The sequence below is a fragment of the Camellia sinensis genome, chromosome 15 (genome assembly GCF_055761805.1).
Source record: "Camellia sinensis isolate YWXY chromosome 15, ASM5576180v1, whole genome shotgun sequence".
NCBI lineage: Eukaryota > Viridiplantae > Streptophyta > Magnoliopsida > Ericales > Theaceae > Camellia > Camellia sinensis.
This window is the reverse complement of record NC_138975.1, coordinates 27,326,858-27,347,892: the sequence shown is the minus strand read 5'-3', so window position 1 is coordinate 27,347,892 and position 21,035 is coordinate 27,326,858. Positions and strand designations below refer to the sequence as shown.

The 21,035-nt window shown below is 39.3% G+C and overlaps 1 protein-coding gene across 1 annotated transcript; it reads right to left on the bottom strand.

Annotated features, from left to right (window-relative positions):
• Positions 1-18,167: 18,167 nt before the first annotated feature.
• On the bottom strand, positions 18,168-20,685 carry LOC114284676 (uncharacterized). The gene is made up of 2 exons (XM_028227621.2): positions 20,366-20,685; positions 18,168-19,687 (listed from the first exon to the last, which is right to left on the bottom strand). The coding sequence occupies exon 2, from the start codon at positions 19,661-19,663 to the stop codon at positions 18,413-18,415; it is 1,251 nt and encodes a 416-aa protein (XP_028083422.2). The 5' UTR covers positions 19,664-19,687; positions 20,366-20,685; the 3' UTR covers positions 18,168-18,412.
• Positions 20,686-21,035: the final 350 nt, after the last annotated feature.

Here is a 21,035-nt window from a genome sequence, read left to right as displayed (position 1 = left end):
ATAAACGTAACATGATGTGACACTTACATAAACGTAACAGATGAAGAGGAAGAGTTATTTTTGAAAAGAAAGAAGAAAGCGATCGTCTTTTCATCCGACTCGGTTAGGGATGAGACAACTGCCAGAGAGTCGGAAGATGAACTCATCTCTTTGGAATCCAGATCGCAGCTTGAAGAACTTGAGGGAAAAGTTGAGAAAGAGCAGACCCTGCCAATACAGAGGAAAAGGAAAAGAAAGGTGACTGTCTCTCCTTCTGATATGGTCGAAGACTCTGATTCTGAGACAATTGCCGAAGCCATAGAGAAGAAAAAAAAATGTCTGCTTCCGCTCCTGTCTCAGTTGAAGGTACCATCCATGAAGCAACCGTCAAGACAATAGAGCAAGAACATCTTAAAGCCATGATTGTCTTCGAGAGAGCTGAGAAAAGACGGCAGCAACAATTCCTGAGAGATGAATCTGCCGCTGCTGACATACTATAAAGGGAAACTGTAAGAAAGAAACAGACTACCAAATATTACACCCTTCGTAGTTCCCCCATTATTGCCAATACTTCCGGAGCAGGTAATTTTTATGCTTCTGCGATTTTTCCTCTGTTAGCCTTTGGTATCGAGGTTTAACATTGCCTTACATTTCTTCCTCTTGCAGCGGCAACTTCTGAGTTCATCTTTCCGATGAGACCTCTCTCAATTTCACTCGAGGTTGATCAGATGCAGGATGTAAGGACTACTCAGACCATACTTCCATTTTTAGGGCCTACATTTTCTGCACTTTTCTTGAGGCCAAGCATTCCTGCACCTCTTCCTCTTGGTTTGACTCCATATCTTTCTTGCTTGACTCTTGACCTTCCTCAATTTACTTCTTTGCCGAGTCTTGCTCCTCTTTCTCCTTCCAAGGAGATTCCAACTGCTACCTTGTCTCTGATGGGTGCTGACAGCTCTCCAATTCATGACTTACCACCTTTATCTAGCTCCAGCCCTCCTTCTCTTGATTCATTGGTGACTAGGACCATGGAGACCATTAAAGATGCTCCACCCATTTCTCCTATCCCTATGCAATCTTCTGTGTCTCCCATGGCAACTCTCTCTGCGCCCCTCATGTCTACTGATGAGATTGATATTTTTGAAGCAAGATTAGCTAGTCTTTTTGACATCACTTCTACTTCTCCGATATTCGATGAGGAGGCTGAGCCATTAGTTTTGGCTGATTCTTTGCTGGAAATTTTTGAGAGCTCTCCTTCCTCCAGCAGCCAACCTTCTGTGCCTTTGATAGACTTGGACACCTGTCTGGACCTGCTAATTTCTTTTTCGATGATTCCCTTCGAGGCTCTACAAAGGCCTATAATTAAAAACGGGTTTCTTCAATGCTGCAAACTTGCTGAGCAGTCTGGTATGGATGTCTCTAATCACCTATCCCAGGCAGTAGCTACCATCGATTTTTACATCAGCATCTGTCATGTTGCCAAGGCCGCAGATGAGAAATTGGTTAGAGATCAAAGTTTTGTTTCTCAAGTGCATACTGAAGTATCGACGCTTAAAGAACAACACTCCTCTGCCTCTCACTTTCGAACTCAACTGCTGGAGAGGAAAGCTCAACTCGAAGAGGAGCTTTCTGCAGTGAATCAGGCCTTACTCCGAACTGACCTCAAACTGCAAATCACCAATCAAAGACTGACTGATCAAAAGAAAGATATGGCTGAAGCTATTCAACTATTTTCATCGTTTACCAATAGGAAATCTGTTGTACAAAAACAGCTAAAACATTGTAATGATTTTTGGGCCGACTTATGGCACAATGTACTTGACTCTTTATAAAACATTTCCTTGTTTACTATTTTATGTTCTTGTACTCAGTGTATATTTTATTCCCTGTGTTTCCCAAATAGTTGGAAAATAAGGTTTTAAATATCTGCCATTAATCTTTTTGGGGTGCACATAACCACTCAAATTTTTCAAATGGTATGCCCCAAAAGGCAAAACTCTATGAATTTGATATGGTCCTTCCCAATTAGGTGACCATTTGCCAAATCTATGGCTTTTAATCCCTATTGGGAGTATTGTCTTCCACACCAAATCACCTTTATCGAAGCCGATGTGTTTGACTTTCTTGTTATAATTTTTGGCTGCTTTCTTCTTCTGAAAGAGAACGCTATTTAATGCCAAAATTCTAGCTTCATCTATATCTTCTAACTCCAAGCACATACTCTGATAGTACTGCTCAGGATCCAACTGGTCTTGGCATCTTACCCTTTAAGGATTTAACATTGATCTCCACTGGTAACACTGCATCATGCCCATAAACTAAGGCATAAGGAGTGACTCCGATGCTTGACCTTGGGGAAGTTCTATAAGCCCACAATACATCTAACAATAAGTTGTGCCAATCTCTAGGATTATCTTCCACAACCTTTTGTATTCTTTTTTTTAAGGACTTGTTAGATGACTCAGCTTGACCATTGGCTTGTGCGTAATATGGAGTGGAATTAACAAGGCTAATCCCGAACTCAGCCACAAAAGACTTTACCATTTTCCCATAAAAAACAGTCCCATTATCGACCGTTATCGTTTGTGGGATGCCAAATCTATGGATCAAATCTTTAATGAACCCAATAACCTCCGTTTGATCTACAGTTTTATATGGTTTAGCTTCGACCCATTTGGTGAAATAATCAGTAGCTACCAAAATAAAACAATGATGCTTCGAAGAGGGAGGGTGTATTTTCCCCATCATATCCATGGCCCATCCTCTGAATGGCCAAGGCTTTACTACTGCATGTAGATCAGTTATGGGCACATGCCTTATTATACCATGCTTTTGACATGCCTGGCAGCCCTTTGCATATTCTATGCAGTCCTTAAGGATAGTCGGCCAATAATATGAATGTCTTCGAAGCAGCCATCTCATTTTTACACCAGGCTGATGTGCACCACAGATGCCTTCGTGAACTTCAGCCATAGCTATTAATGCTTCTTTTGGCCCTAAACATTCTAACAATAGACCATCTCTCCCTCTTTTGTAGAGATCATTGTTGTATATGATGTATTGCACAGATTGCAATTTAACTCTTCTGCTGGCTTTTGAGGATGGGCCAGCCAAGTATTGTATTATTGGATGTCTCCAATCCTGTTCCTGCAGATCATTATAATTGATTTCCAGGACCATGTTCCTCTTACTTAAAGGTGGTATAGGTTTTTGGTATGTTGTTTGGCTTACATCCCACTGGGTACCATCTTTACTCTTGAAATTCGAAGCTTTCTGCGCCACATCGTTAGCTCTATTATTCAAGAATCTCGGAACATAAGTTACATTTACTATTTCAAATTGAGAGAGCAAATGTAATGCGACAACATAATATGGCAGCATACTTATACTTTGACACTTGAAAATCCCTTTTACTTGGTTAACGACCAATTGGGAATCTCCAAATATGTCAACTGCATGTACTTGTAATCCAATAAGAATTTCCAATCCCACTATCAAAGCTTCATATTCAGCTTGATTATTGGAACAAGCAGTTTCATCTATTCTGAAACCATGTGTGGTTTCTATTCCTTGTGGTGACTTGATTACTATACCAATTCCAATTAGGCCATTGGCTTTCGATCCATCGAACCACATTTGCCATGGTTCGACACTAGCCATACTGAGTTCCATTATTTCTTGACTCTCTATTTGAGATGGATGGTCTGCCAAAAAATTGGCTAAAACTTGTCCCTTCACTGCCCTTTGGGGCACATATTCTAAGTGAAATTCTGACAAGGCTAATACCCATTTGCCAATTCTTCCCCTCAACATAGGTCTAGATAACATGTATTTAACCAAATCTGTGGTTGCAATTACCAAGACAGTCGTAGGCAAAAGGTAATATCTTAATTTCATTACAGCAAAATACAGCGCAAGGCAAAGCTTTTCTACAGCTGAATATTTACATTCACAAGAATTTAAAAACCTACTAAGGTAATAAACAGCTTGCTCCTTGCCTTCCTCATTGTCTTGGGCTAAGAAAGCTCCCAATGAATCTTCTGCTGCGGTTATGTACAACTTCAAAGGCTTAACGCCATTTGGTGGCATCAGTACTGGAGGGTTGGCCAAGTAGGCTTTGATTCCATCGAAAGCACTTTGATGCTCCGTTGTCCACACAAATTCCTCTTCATCTTTCAACCTTAATAAAGAAGAAAAAATTTTAGTTTTCCCTGCAGTGTTAGAAATGAATCTTTGAAGAAAATTAACATGTCCAAGGAACTTTTGCAACTCTTTCTTACTTGATGGAGGTCTGGCTTCAATGATGGCTTTGGCTTTATTCTGGTCGATCTGTATTCCTTTCTTGTGTACTACATAGCCCAAGAAGTTTCCAGATGATACGCCAAAAGCACACTTAAGAGGATTAAGCTTCAATTTGAACCTTCTTATTCTTTCAAAGGCTGCCTCTAGGTGAAACAGATGTTCCTCCATGGATTGGGATTTAACCACAATGTCGTCAATATAACATTCTAAATACCCACCAATAAGGTCATGAAAGATAGTGTTCATAGCCCTCTGATATGTGTCCCCGGCATTCTTTAGGCCAAACAGCATTTTAACCCATTCGAAGGTCCCAATATTTCCAGGGCATCTAAATGCTGTCTTGTGAACATCTTCCTCCGCAATGCAGATTTGGTTATAGCCTGAGTGCCCATCCATCATTGATAAAATGCGATGTCCTGCTGAGCTATCCACCAGCAGATCTACTATAGGCATAGGATATTCATCTTTTGGAGTTGCCAGATTTAGGTTTCTAAAATCGATGCATACCCTCATTTTGCCATTTTTCTTGACTACAGGTACAATATTAGATAGCCACTCAACATACCTGGCTGTTCTGATAAAGCCTGCCTTGAGTAGTCTAAGAATTTCTTCCTTGACTTTCTGGATCACTTCTGAACCCATTCTTCTTGGTTTTTGTTTGTATGGCTTGAAGTTAGGCTTCATGGGAAGCCTATGTTCCACTAATGACCTATCCAATCCTGGTAGTTCATTGTATGACCATGCAAAACAATCTTTATATCTTCTCAGAATAACCAATAACTGGTCCCTATCAAGAGAATTCAACCAAGCACTTATATAAATGGGTTGTTGTACAAAATCTTCCCCTAAATTTATTTCTTCTAAGGGGTCTTGTATCTGAGTACTTACTGGAACTCCTTCTTTGATCTTCTCTGACTTCGCAGAAATCGCCTTGCTGTGTTCTGTTTCCAGGCTCTTTGATTCCTCCTCTTTATTCTCCTCCTCGTAGACAAAGTCTGTCCACAAGGTTTCTTCTTCCTGTATTTCTTGGACTTTTGTTTCTATGTCCAATGCACAGTATTTATCAAGGGTCAAAACTCTGGCTTGTTGCTGCTCCCACTTGCATCCAATCGTCATGACTTCTTTCTCTTGCTCTCGTACTTTCTGGACTATTGACTTTATATCCAATATTGAAAATTTGATTAAAGCCAAAGACCTGGCTTCTGGTGCTTCATCTTGCTGCCTATAACCAGGCATCATTGTCATCTTTAACCACTAGCTCTTCACCAGCACTCTCTTGGACTAAATGCTTCAGGTGTGCTACTTCCTCATCAGCCGTTACTTCGGCTGAGCCATCGAATTCCATCAGTATACTGAGCGGTGCCACACCATCAATATACAACTTGGCTTCTGCGAAATCTGCACAGGCTATGAAAGGTTGAGGATCTGCGTTAATTTCCTCCGTCTTCCCATTGCCTAGAGCTATTATCATTTTCTGATGCAAAGAGGAAGGCACACATTTATTAGTGTGGATCCAATCTCTACCAAGTAAAGCATTGTACTTCGCATTGCTATCGATGACGAAAAACGCTGTCATGCAGTCCTTGGTTCCCACACTCAGGTTGATGGGTAGAATTCCCTGGGCCATCTGCTTGTCTCCAGCAAAACCAGCGATGGTTGTACTGGTTGGGATCAACCTGGGATTCCTCTTCCCTAATTTCTTCAAGGAGGATTTCGGTAATAAGTTCACCGCCGCTCCATTATCCACCAAGACTCGGTTTAACTGAACCCCATCGAAAAAGGCCTTAATGTACAAAGGCATAACATGCTGCGTCATGGAATTCGAGAGATATTCGAATGGATACGAGAGGTTAATGCTTACCACTTCTTCACTCTCATATTCAACTTCCATTGGGGTCACCATCCCGAAATTATCTTGTACCATACTTGCTTGTGAATCTTCACTAGAGATCGGAATTGGATCAGCTTCCTGCCCATCTTGATTCTCATCTCCAGCTTGGAATTCCTGTGGTAGTATGTGTACCATGTTCACTGATACTGGGGGAAACGAGCCAAACTGGATGGCTGGCTGTACCTGTTTCCCCTCTTGGTTACCTTGGTCACTTACCTCAGAAGTATCCTGCATGCTGTATTCTGGTATTTCATTGCTAACGGATCCCTTCGAATGATTTTCCTCGGCTGGTTTTTCAACCAGAAATGTTTGCTCGGCCATGAAAGCTTCGAACATTTCTTCTTCCACCATTTCTTTCTTCTGGCTTACGCCAATATCTTCTTCCGTTTCGCTACCACTCTCCATCAGAGCTTTCTCCAACCCTGCTAGACTTTCCTTCTCTCTGACTTTTAGTTCACAATGAACCTTGGCCAACTGTTCTCTGCTGCGATCCACCTCGTTTTGTATAACTGGCTTTGGATTATGGTCTGACTTTCGATTCTTCTTTTCTCCAGTCTGGATCAACGAAGAACTCTCTCCACTTTCTTTCAGGTCTTTCTGGTATTGGGTGTACCTACGCTGAATTTTCCTCCTTTGTGATCTGGAAATAACGGGGACCATATCTGGTTCCCTCGTTCTTGGATGTTTCAGCAATACCCAGTTATTGGGGGCCACCAAAGGAGGCTTAACCATCCTACTTTGATTTCCAAAATTCCTTTGGGTAGGCATTTCCCTAGGTTTATTTTGCATCACAAACCAATCTGGGACTCCAGGTACCCACGAACTTACTGACCCAGACGTTGAACTGCCTCTTTCTTCTTTCGAGGTCACCTTCGAGGCTGGCTGTGAGGACAATTGTTTGGCCCTGTCTCCAAGCTTTGAGCCTGATTCAGGCTCTCGATGATGATGATCATTTTCTGTCCTTCGTGAAGCTGGCCCAAGGGGCCAATTCCTGGCTTTGATCTTAAAACCTGAACTCTTCTCCAGTCTTCTTTCAGAATGACTACTCTCCATCTTGTAATAGTTAGGTGACCTGGCCTCATATAAGGGCCTCTTGCCTTTAGCATGCATTCTATCAACTGCAGGCTCAACCACTAATGGCTGCCGCCTAACATTAGCCGGATACGGCCTTTTATTATAAGCATTGGTTGGTTTGGGACGCCTCTGCACATCCCTGTAATACTGTTTCCCATCGACTGGAAGGCCTTTCAACCACTTATAACTCAGTCTGCACCTGGGACACATTCTTTGCATTACGGCTACCTCTAAGGAGTCATCATCCAGTGCTTCTTCATCAGAGTCTTCCCTCTGATGTGAGAAATCTCGTCCCATAGCTGGTGGACTTCTAATGTCTTTTTTGGTTGCTGTCTGGTTAGCCACATGCATTTGTACATTGACTTCCTCCAATTCTTTCAAAGACAGGTTCTGAAAGTCTGACATAATGACATTGGCTGCCACCTCTCCAATTTCTGGAAATGGATTGCTATCGATCCCCATGGCTTTTTCAGCTTTGGCTGGGAACTTCAAACTCCCTTTCCGAATTTGTTCTTGGATCCTGTCTCGAAAAACAACACAGTTTTTAGTCGAGTGAGACCAAGAATTATGCCATTTACAATATATTTTTCCTTTAAGTTTATCAAGAGATGGAATTTTAACCCCTTTTGGTAACTTAAGGAAGTTGGCCACAAGCAGATGATCAAAAATGTCATCTGCCTTAGTTAAATCGAAAGAATATTTCCTGTGGAGATCTTTCTTTTTAAACTGCTGGTCAACTGTCGTATCTTTATGAATTAATGCTTCACAGATCATAGGCTCTTTTCCCACAATCTCTGCTGCATCAATCTCATAATTAGGATCTTTGTAGTATGTCCTATATGATGCATTATTTCGATCCTGTTCCTCTTCTAGTAATGCTTCATATCTAGATACTTTATAAGTCAGTTCCACTAAATCTCTAAACTCTGTTGAATCAAACTTCTTTCGAAGCCTGAACTCTAGGCCATTTTGAGCCAATCTTACGAATTCCATTTCTGGCAAGATTACTCTACATTTATTTCGAGCCCTCTTAAATCTAGAAATAAACTGAGCAGCCTTCTCTTCAGGCCTTTGACTCAATCTTACCAAGTCTGCCATGGAAACTTCTGGCTCATATTGGAAGAATTGGGCATGAAATGCCTCTTCCATTTGCTGCCAAGTCTGGATGGAGCTAGGTGGAAGATTAATGTACCATACAAACGCTCCCCCAGTTAAAGAATTCGGGAATAGTCTCAATTTCATATAGTCATGATTGGTAAATTCACCACATTGAGCGGCAAACCTAGCAAACTGCTCTACTGTTGATTGGTTTCCGTTCCCATGAAAGAGGACAAAATCTGGTACCCTGAAATCTCTTGGATATTCGTGTACCCTATCGACCCATTCTGGGTATGGTTTTCTATACACAGGAGTTTGGACCCCCCGAGCCATTGGTCCACACAACTCCCTAACTATCTCAGTAATTTGGTCCCTATGGACCATATTTTGTGCCTGCTGAACCACTACTGGGGGAACAAACACAGGATTTGGCGGACAAACTTGTGCTTGTGGTCCCCTTGGTCCATAAGGTGGTACATTCGGGACTGGCCGTCCCTGTGGTACAGGCTGCTGTTGGGGGTGTAAGTAACCTCTTTGAGCCTGTCCTACGAAAGGACCCACGAAAGGTGCTGGAACAGGTATTGTATCCCTTTCACTTGTAGGGAAACCTTCCAACCCCCCGTGTATAAATTCGAATAAGGGATTATTGTACCCCCTAGTGCCAGGTAAGGCTTCGAATGTGGGATTTGGAACCATTCTTATGCCATTTTCTTGTACTGGGCCAGATCCACCAATTTGCATGGCTTCACTGTTAAACATTGAGGCATTCTGGCCTGCCGCAAGCCTCGAAATGGGTTCGTACCAAGACTGAGGTGGTAATCTTTCATGAATCTGATTACTGGTTTGACCATTGGAATGTCCATTAGCTTGCATAGGCTGTCTAGCCAATCTTTGCTGAGGGACATTTACTTCCTCCATGTGTCTTACATTTGTTGGTTGGTGGTTATTCATTCGATCCAAAAAGGATACTGCCCACCTTTCCATTGTGTTTATTAATTGTTGTCCCATAGCATCTACTAAGCCGCCCCACGGGTTGACTGGCTGGGTAGATGGGACACTAGATGGTCCAATTCCTTGGTCTCGTCCACTATTACGAACAAATGGTATTTGCTCTGAAGTACTGGTCTGGTCGACCATGGGTTCTGATAAAATAGGAGTCTCCACAGGATGTGTTATCACATTATCCTCAGGATTGGATGTCTCCACTTCTCCTTCCACGCCTTCTTCCAATCGTTCGTTCTCTCCTTGTCTCCTAGGTCTAGCCATTTTTTAAAGAGTCCCACCGGGCGTGCCAAAAATATATGTTGGCTTTTTGGCTTTCGAAGGTTACTTTTGTAATTATGAGTGTGCCAGCAAGGATCAATCAGTCCTTACAGAATTGTAATTGCCAAACAATTATTCAGACGATGGTGTTATGGTTCTTTTAGCCTCAATAAAGAGGACTTTTACTGGTGGCTTACTGGTAATTTGACTTCAAAGAACTTGAGCATAAGAACAGTTAAATAAACTGAAGCATTTCATTAGTATGAAAAACTTACAATGATCTTAGTTCCGTAGAGAATTACAGCGGCAATATACTCGAAAACTACTCCTACAAATGAAGTGCAGCGCAGGAACTTAAAGTACAGAAATGTAAAGGACAGGAAATAACATTGGAATATGTAAAGTAAGACTGGTTTTCTTTAGATCTTTCTTCGTCCTCTTCTCTGAAGTCCTTCCTGCTATTTATACTCTCCGAAGATAACTGTCGAATTGCACTTCAAACCGTCGAACTGCTCCTCCGTGATCACTGATCATGCTACCTTATAAGTAGTTTCACTACGCCTTCACTTGCAGTTAGGCTTCCCCCCTATATTCGAATTTGAATGTGAGCAATCGTTGACGCCACGTCACCATACATTCCTTTGTTGATCCGCTACTACTCAGATCTTATAACAACCAATATTAACTGCCACGTGTATGATCAGGATCGAAGACCTACCTGGTCTCCCCATATTACCCTTACTTTGCCACGCGTCGAATTGTCACTGGCTAGCACAAAATGTGTAGCCAACACTATTTAAAATGAAATATACATACATAAAATATTTGTCAAATTTATATATGCACACACATATGCTTAAATATATTATGAACTTAAGTACTTGATATGTTTAGTAAAACGTCAGAGGCAGCAAAATGACTCCAACCATGGATGAACATGCCTTATGAATATTGATTTCCTTTTAAAAGCCACAAATTATGCTTTTTGAAAATCATAAATCAAGGAATAGTTATTATTTTTTAAATGATTAATTAAATAGATTAGCCAATAGTTCTTTTTTTCATATATCTTTTAAATTAAAAAATCAACAAAATTTGTTGGAGGTCTTAGAGCTCCACAATGCTTCTCATAACCCCATTTTCCTTTATATATATTGAGAGGGAGATTAATGATATGGACTTTGTGCCAGACAGATTTGGGCCGGACAGAGTTGTGCCGGACAGATTTGGGCCGGACAGAGTTGTGCCGGACAGATTTGGGCCGGACAGAGTTGTGCCGGACAGATTTGGGCCGGACAGAGTTGTGCCGGACAGATTTGGGCCGGGCAGAGTTGTGCCAGACAGATTTGGGCCGAACAGGTGTTGGGCTAAGTTGTGTGGCCCGGCCTTGAAGGAAGTTGCTCGGTTAAGGCAGCGCGTTGATTGACCGAGCTGCAAGGATCCGTGATTACGAAGCCGGTCAGGTGAAAAGTCCAGCACCAGGAAAGGCAAGGTTGGACCGAGGTACTTATTTGCTCGGCAGGTAGGTCGACCGCAGACAAGCGTAAGTAGTCCCGAGCTCGGCTTTGCCGAGATGCCGCCGAGTCTGGTCCTCATCTAAGCTTAGCTGTTGGAGTACTTGGGCATGAAGCGCAGCATGGCAGACGATGGCCGAGATGGAATTGCCCGGCTACCGAGCTCCCAGGAGAATGGGCGGGCAGTTGGATTAGGTGATGTTCAGCAAGGTTTATGCTGACAGATGGGATAGCGGAACCACGTGTCAGGAGATGATTGTGAGTGGATATGGGGCGCAGAGGGTATATAAGCATGTCTGCGCCCCCCATACGCGAACACACGAACATACCTGTAAGAAATCCTTACACTAAAACACTCTCCCTTCTCTCTATATTCCCTCTGAGGTGTGTGCTAACTTGACCGTCGGAGGGTTTTTCCGGCCACACATCGCCGGGTAGCTCACCGTTATTTGTGCGCAGGTGATCGGATATCGACGGAGCTAGGAAGAAAGGAATACGGGCACGCCGGAATATTTGCTCCCCGTACATATATATATATATATATAGAGAGAGAGAGAGAGAGAGAGAGATTTTATTTTAATAAATGTATACAATTTTTAATATATAAATCTAATTTGAAAAAATTACAAAAAAAAAAATCCAAAGTTTGACACTTATAACAAATTAAATTCTAACTTTTTAATTTTGTCAAGTTAAATCCTAAATTTTTTATTTGTTTTTTATCTAAACTTTTTGCATATTTTTAGTAAGTAAAATTGACACAAAAAAAAATAGTCATTAAAATTAATACAAAAATAGTATCTTAAACATTTTATATATACCTACAATGAGTTCAATGATTAAAAGATTATGGAAAATGTTATAGATCCCAAATTTACCAAATTTTCTACCAAACATGTCACATGGGTGTGAGACTCACACAAAGCACATGTGTGTGGGTCACACACCTATGTGAGAAGTTTGGTAGAAATTTCGATAATTTATTTGGAGTTCGTAGCATAACTCTTTTTATATACCTACAATGAGTTTAATGATTGTCACGCCCCAAAATAATACAATGAATACAATCCAAGCACATATCAATAACAGCATGAATCAGAGTAAATAATCATTTCATTATATGAAATTAATAATACAAAAGAGTTTAACAGAATTAAATACCCTATTAACTTACATATCCAGCCTTTGGCTTGGTTACACAAAAGGAGATTAGCTCATGTACATTTAGCCATAGGCTTTATAAAAATATACAATTCAAATAAAAAAGTTCTTGCTCCCAAAATGTCCCTCCAAGTTATTGTCTTGGTGGAGGTAAGTCACCAACACCTGAAAATGTTATTCCCAAATAGGGTGAGCCACAACCCAGTAGAAATCATCTAGCACAATATATAAAACTTAGCAAAGATATAACTACGCTATGCATACACAACATCAGTGATAGAGACATCCACAGTTATACAGTCATAAAGTACCAATTTTCCATTCATTTCATTACATGGACCAGTTTTATTATCTTTTTGACAATCTAAATGAGACTTCAATTCATTAATTCTACAATCCCATCAACAATGCATGAATACTTCAAACTTTTCTTTCACAAAAATTTCATCCGCGGGTAGCCATCAAACGGGACCCATGTAAACGTAGGCTATACAAACACTACAATTGCCATTTTACGGATATTTCATCCACGGGCTAGGCACCCATGTATAATTTTGGGACTTTCACCCAGGACACTTCGGCCAACTTAATTATAATGGAGTCCATCCCCTTTCTCCTCCCAAACAATCATTCATACATATGCAATGCATTTAAACATCAAATAATGGAGCACATCCTCTTTCCACTCCTACATAAACATACATGTACAATATATATAAGCATAGTCATATTCAATGACAAACAACAAGAGATTAGTTTCAATTCACCTAATCCTCGTGCAATTTCTACAACAATCATAGTTGTCCTCCATCGATAGCCCAATACAGTTATTTCTAGACAGATATCCAATCTCATGACAGATAATTTATTCAAACTTCCAAAGGATGAATCAATACATAACCAATCCCACTATTCATACCAATACCCTCTCAATTTCACATTTTCAATGACAACTTTAATTATCTATATAAAATAATCATGATAGTCATCTTAGGGCAAAACCTTCCCATTTCTAATCATCAACCCAGATATCATTTTCAACCATTTTGACCCAACATAATTTCATTTCCGCAACCCACATTCATTTATTTCATGTTCATCAACAATCCCTCGTTCCATATTATACCAAAACCCTAGGTTTGCTTACAACACCCTAAAATCACATCATTGTTACACAAGATACAAATAACTAAGCTAAATATCATATGAAGCTGTAGAAAAGATCCCTACCTCAAAGGAAGAAGATGAGTCAAACAAGAGAAAAATTCCAAGAACATCAAAACCCACTTCTATTCGGATCAAAATGTAGATGTTGACAAGCTCTCTCTTTTTCTCAAAGGCACTAGGGTGAAAAGATCAATGGATCTAGATGAAATCTAAGAGAGAAAGTAAATTCTAGAGAGAGAGGCTTAAGAACAAGCTTTTTGAAAAGTTTTAGAGAGAGAGATATGAAAAAGTGATTCAAAATATCATCTTCTCGAACTATTATACGCGCAGTCTGCTCGAGCATGGAAAGCCCCGCTCGAGCATCAGACACAAGGTTCTGCTCGAGCGTGAAAGTTGACGCTCAAGCATAGAATACACATTCCAGAAGTTTTGCAGACGAGGGTCCCCGTTCGAGCGTAGGACTAGACGCTTGAGCGTCCAAAGCACTTTCCCAGTATTTTCAGAATTGTAAAAGAGATGCTGAGAAGTGGCAAATCCCACTCGAGCGCAAGAATGGCCGCTCGAGCGGAGGAACAAAACTTGTGAAGTCCGCTCGAGCGTAAGAATTCCCGCTCGAGCGGAAGAGCCAAAATCTTGGTAATAAAGGTTTGGAAAAAACAAGCAACTATCCTGTCCCAAACGCACAACTACAACCCGATAACTAAAATAAAGGGGAAAACAAGGGAAAGAAATATGAATAACTATTCAAAACCAAACCAGCTCGAGTTCAGAATGCAATAAGTAACGGGTCAAAACCCGGAATCGCTATAATGATAATAATACCCAATGGCCTTGTTTGTTTCTAGAGTTGAAGAATGAGATTGGGACTAGTAATGAGATGAGATTTAAAAAATCATGCCTATTTTGAAAAGTGACCATAGGATTAAGAGTCCCATGAGACTATAAAAGGCCTCATAAGAGAGGACTAGCAATCTCATAGTATTAATATCTAATCCCATGGGATTGGAGGTAAAAATATTATTTTGTCCCTTATTTTATAAAATTAATTTAATATCAAAAAAAATTTTAATACAGAAAATTGGTGATAAATCCAATTTAAGGAGGGTTTAAAGCATTAGGTCCAATGAATATTTTTTGTTTGTGAGAAATCCACATTTTGTGACATAGTTTGGTTAGAAATCTTAGAAAATATTTTGTTTCCAATTTTATCTTTTGACTTTTTTTAATGTATGACTTTGTACTGAGTATCTATTCAAATTTATATCTATCTATTCAAATTTTTTGTCTACCTGTTCAAATTTATATCTATATGTTCAAATTTTGTTACTATCTGTTCAATTTCTTCCCATATCTGTTCAATTTTTCTCCTAAATTGTATCTATCTATTCAATTTTTTCCCTCAATTCTATTTATCTGCTAAATTTTCCCTTAAATAAAATCTATCTATGGGTTTCTTTCTCTATCTGTTCAATTTTTTCTCTATTCAAAAAATTTATTTGTTTAATTTTTTCTATCTGTTCAATTTTCTATGTTTATCTGTTCAAATTCACACACATACATAGAGAGAGGGGTCTTATAATTTTATCTGTTCAAAATGTTGCCTATCTGTATAAAGCTCACATACATACACTCACAGATATATAAACATATGCTATTCAACATTAACAACAAGAAGAAGAAAAAATCTGTATAAGTATGAAATGAATATACTTTGCAATTTTTATCTGTTAGACCTTTTTTTTATCTGTTGCAATGAGCATCAACAACAACAAAGAATAAAAAATAGTCAGATCATCAACAACAAGCCAGATAAGGAAAAGGAAAAAAAAAAGAATTTGAACAGCTAGTAAAATTTTGGAACGGATCTAGAGATGACGACAGTGGATCTATGTATTAATAGACATATGCAACTCCCATCATCAGTCTAACATCCAAATCTAAAATTCAATAAGAGTTTTAGATACAATCTCAAATCCACCATCTGTGCAAATACGAAACTGTGCTGCCCTACAGAACAATCATCGTCAAACAATCAAAACAGAGGAGCCAACAATAGTAGCATAAAAAATCCTAGGGAAAGAGAGAGAGAGAGAGAGAGAGAGAGAGAGAGAGAGAGAGAGAGAGAGAGAGAGAGAGTATCGTGCTTCCAAATGAGAGAAGTGAATCAAGAGAGGCGTTTGTTGAGAACGACGAGTGTGAGGCCACGGCCACGACCACATTGCAGAGAGGCCTACGAGGTCATCGGCGTTGGTTCTACTACCAGATCTAGTCACTTCGACCAGATCTCCTTTGAAACCCTAGCCATGGCGTCTTCATTTATGTATAAGCAATAGTTGTATCACACAAAGCTTAAGATTGAGATGGTGATTAGGGCTTTAATTAGACTAGAATTGATGCCAGTGATCAAAATTGTACATCAGCCGAATTGAGGGTTTTGTGACGAAGGTGAAGAGAAGATGAGAGAGAAAAGACAGAGACAGAAGGAGAGAGAGGGGCGGTTAGTCGATGGCGATGGAGGTGGTGATGGACAGTCGGCGACCATAGAGAAGATAGAGAATAGACAGAGAGAGGAAGATGAGAGAGAGAGAGAGAGAGAGAGAGGCGATCAACGTGGGATTTGGAGCGTAATTCACGTGTATATCATATATATATATATATATATACTTGGGGTAGTATGTCATTTTGCACCAGCTTGTCCTTATGGACAATGAAAATAAATACCTGACCTCTGACCAACGAAAATTCAATTTTAAATTTTTGGTCCGAGTAATAAAATAGTATAATAATATATTTATACGAAAAAAATATTTATCAACATAAAATAATATAGTATCAAAATATAATTTTGAATATTAAAATATATTAAAAATATCAAAGTGTATTATGGTATTTTATATAGGTAATCCTCTCACTAAAATATATCACATACAAACACAATTTTTCTTAATCAGTAATAATTTCCAGCAATCCTCTCACTAAAATATATCACAAACAAACACAATTTTTCTTAATACCTCAATAATAATTTTCACATTAACAATCACACCCAATAGGCCCAATGAATTTATTAGTCTCCCCCATCCCCTTTCTCCACAAAAGCTACTATGAAACTGTTAGACCAAAGAAAGTATTAACCATAAAGTTTTATTTAAAAAAATAAAATAAAAATAAAAACTAGATTTGGATGAAAAAACTTACGTGCGGCTCATGTTTTTTGAAGTGAACCATAAGATCTAAAGCGCCATCATAAAATATTTCCATTGCTTTCCACTTGTTGAACTTAGGAGTAACAGTAACGTTAAAATTTCAAAGATATGTATGTATTTTTCTCTTGCTGCCCGGGCCATAGTCCTCCACATTTACGTCTACATTTGAAGAGGGTGGCATTACAAAGTAGTGTTTGGGGTGAGGGGTTCCATGGACCTCATTATATGCTTCCCAAACCATCTCTACTTTAGACTTGTTTAAAATCCTAGTTTCTTCCACTATTTTCAAACATAGCATTATATATAAAACAACAAAAACAAAGCTTATAAATGAGTTAATAAGAAGAAGAAAAATTAGGAAAAGCATAAGATTAAAAGTATACAAAGGAGATACTTTCCGGGCATTATTCATCTTCGACTCCTCTAACTAGTTTTGATTCAAGACTACAATCCTTGATTGTTTTATGATACGTGAATAGTCAAATAAGGATATAAAAATGTATTTGTCTTTATCTAATCACTAAGTCATGGCTAGTGTAATAATTTTTGAACAATTCGACTAAATAAAATAAAAACTTGATATAATAGGTTTTGGCTAAAAAATCATGTGTTTCTCTATCATTCTATTCTGGATTTATTTCAGGCGTATGCATCAAGAGGAATAATTTTTCAGTAGTAGGATAGCAATTGGAACTTGCTAAAGTTTGATGATTTAGAGATACTACCAAAGCTTTACCTTTTGATGTTAACAGTTAGGACTCTTGGCCAAGAGAAGACACTTTTTTATTTTCGGATAAATTAGATATCCTAATTAGTCAAGACAAGCCTCTACATATAAAAAAATAAAAAAGATTTTCTACTAATTTTCGAGATATAATTGATGCATACCATGAAATGAAAGCCCTCTTTGGCCACTTAACAGATTTTTCTAATTTAAGAGTTTTTCATTTTTGTTAATACTTGAAGCCCGGCTCTTAAAACCAACATTCTCAATTTTCAAAAATCTTACAAAGCAGTTAACTACCATATACTATAAGTCATGCATGTTAACATTTAACAGAAGACACAACACAATTTGATGATAATCTCATGAATCCAAACTCTGCTATAAAAATAAAAAACTAAATTACCACATTCACAAAGAGCCAAGACATTAACAAGATGTACCGAGACCAGAGGGGCAACGAGGGAGGATCGACACAGCTTTGAGAAGTAAATGTTTCTCGGATCAGAGCATTGTGTTAAACATGACAAATCGATTTCTCATCTCCAAAACTTCAAATTAATTGGTTCAAGATGAAAAATTCAATGCAGAAAAGAAGATGCCAAAGCCGTTACAATTTCTAGATGATTCTTAGCCGAGCCAACTTCAAGAAGAGTACACACACACACACAAAAAAAACTTCACATTACATCTACAGTTCAAAGGGCTATATCAAAGCCTTTCCTCTGACATGATACATCCATGTTAGAGTGAGAGTGAGAGTAAGAAAGCAGACAAGAAGAAGTATATTTCAATCAATCTAACGTGCCATTAAGCACCTATTTCAGGACTTGCATAGAACAGCACTTGGTACTTCGAATTAGAGAAAAAAAGAATAATTAAAGAATAAATTTTGATAAATGACAGCATAAAAATACTTGGTGAAAACTACACACTTCTGCTCTTTCGAGTTCTGACATACAACAAAAGCACAGAACAGAACAACAGCAGAACTAATTTCCTCGGGTTTGACCTGCTCCCCCGTGCCAAACAGCTACCCATTCCTACTAGCAAGCGGGCCCCTTGGAAGAGCACCAACCCTCATCCTCGCTGTGGTTCTCTCGTTATGTGGTTGAGCACTGGCTTCAGAACTGCCGGACACACTTGTCGCATTCAAAGAATCAACCCTTGGGATTGGAGGATTACCAACCCTCAGCCTCGCTGTGGTTGTCCAGTTACGTGATTGGTCTCTGGCTTCAGAACTACCAGACACACTTGTCTCGTTCAAAGAATTAACACTTGGACTTGGAGGATTTCCAGTTGTCAACATTGTAGTGGTTCTCCAGTTAAATGATTGGTCGCTGGCTTCAGAACTACTGGAAACACTTGTTTCATTCAAAGCATAACGTAAGAAAGAGAAAGAGGGGTTAAACTCAACTTCCACGTGCAGAGTGTTGTACTGTTGATCCTCAACCTCTGGCTGCAATGCATTCGGTAAGGCCTCAATGGCCTCATCCAAAGACATCCAATCATTCCATTCGTCTGCAGACTCCAACTGAGATGAACCAAGGATTAATTCCTCAATGGCCCCATCCAAAGACATCCAATGAGTCCATTCCTCGGCAGACACCAACCCAGATGCACCAATGATGTCCTGAACATCCAGTTCATGCTCCAAGCTCATCCAATCACTCTGGCGTCTCGAGTCAGCCTCTGATGGTCGCACAAAAGGATGTTCAAGCCTTGCATGCTTCCTTAACTCTGAATAAGTCCCACTAAAGTCACAGGTCTCAAGAGAACAACTCCTGGGTTTAGAATTCATAAAAATGCGAGCGGGTTTTATAACAATACTCCCGTCAATTTGGCCCCGACAGAGTGGGCACGAAAGCTTTGGTTGGAATTGTCTCCCATGAATCCCTCTTGGGATGATGTTTTGTTGTTGTTCCTCAATTCCTCCGTGATAGGCGGCAGTGTAAAGAGGAACTTGTTCAGTAAGATCTGTTGATGATGGGGTAGTGGCTGATGATTTGCAGAACTGGTCGAAACAGTTCGAGTGGCGCTGGCTGGTGTCGCACATGTAAGGGCGACATCCCTTCTCGTGGGAAGAACAGAGTAAGAGGACAGCATTGTGAGGATGCTCCATGCAAATGGGGCATCTAACTTCTTCCCATTCCTTCTCATCCCCCCCAACTGATTGCAAACTACTTTTGGGTCCGTACTGCTTAGTGTTTTTAGGGCTGCGAGCATATGGAGATGCTCTGGACCGATCAAAAAATCTGTGAGGTGCACTTTTATCTTTCGGCATTCCGTTCTGGAAATTACGACACCGCTGCAACCAAATGGAAAATAAAATGAAATAAGATAAAATTAGAGAATACACCAAAAAACAGTTGCTCACATGGAACGTGTAGAATTAAGAGCATCCAAGGTGGGCTGCCAAAGGAGCTGCCATTGCCAAATTTAGGCAGGAGTTGGCAAAAACAGGCCTCTAGTAGCATATGCTATATTGGCTGCCAAATTATAGCAATGCCAAAGTCTTGTGCCAAATTTAGCACAAGCTTTTGCAATGCCAAATCTGCCAGATCATCAGCATCCCCAACTCCCTCCCTTCCTCTTCCTTTCCCAGCAAAAACTCCCCCAAACAGAAAATAATCACCTTGTTTGGTTCCAATTTTTTAAGTCAACTTTCAGAATTTGTTTTTCAAAATTGTTCTTGAGAAAGTGTAATTGTTAGGTTATTGGAGTTTTTGCAATTTACAATTTTCAATTTGGATTTTTTTTTTTAAAAAAATTTTTTGGACTGAGTTCAAAAATTGGAACCGAACAAGGTGAATATTTTTTAGCAATTCACCAAAAACAAAAAAAACAAAAAAAAGACTAAAAACAACAACAACAATAGTCACGCAATTTCAAACAGATTTCAAGCAATATCAAACAACTAATCTCAAGCAAAACAATTCTCCATGATATCATAAAGAAAGAAAGACGATTTCAGAAAAACAAATACCTGAACTTGAAGATGCGTAATGTATGATTTCAGTAATGTCTCAAGCTTGCTTGCTTCGTCTTTTATCTGGTTGCTGCGTGGTTTAGGGATTTCGGCTGCAAAAGGTTTAGGGTTTAGAAAGAGATAAACAGATAGAAGAGAGATCAGTCGATATATATATATATATAAGCAGTGATGATCCGATGGAGATAGAAGAGAGCAAAACCCATTTCACGCGTGACGCGGTCATTCACTTTCCCACAAACTCTCCCTCTCGTTTCATGCTCTCTTCTCTTACCATTTTCTTTTTTCTCTTATTTTATTTTAATTTAATAAAATACATATAATTTTTAGGAGGAAGCACTAATAAATTCTAAAATTTAGTATTGTGAACTGATTAGTCCTTAGAATTTTGAGATGAACCTAAAAGTCCTGTTTTAAATGAAATTAGTGAAAATGATGTTGTAAACACATGCGTGTAAGTAAAACGAGGGGTAAATGTGGGATTTAACTTAAAGGAAATTACACATTTGCATCAAGCTTACTATAGACTTATTGTGTTTTCCCTCATTCGTGATCGAATCCCACATTATCAGGGATGGAAAGATTTCGTATTCGAATGTTGATTTCGTTTGTTATTGATATGTAATTGTGTGCCAATGTTCGTGGTTGTGTTTCGCTGAAGGCGTAG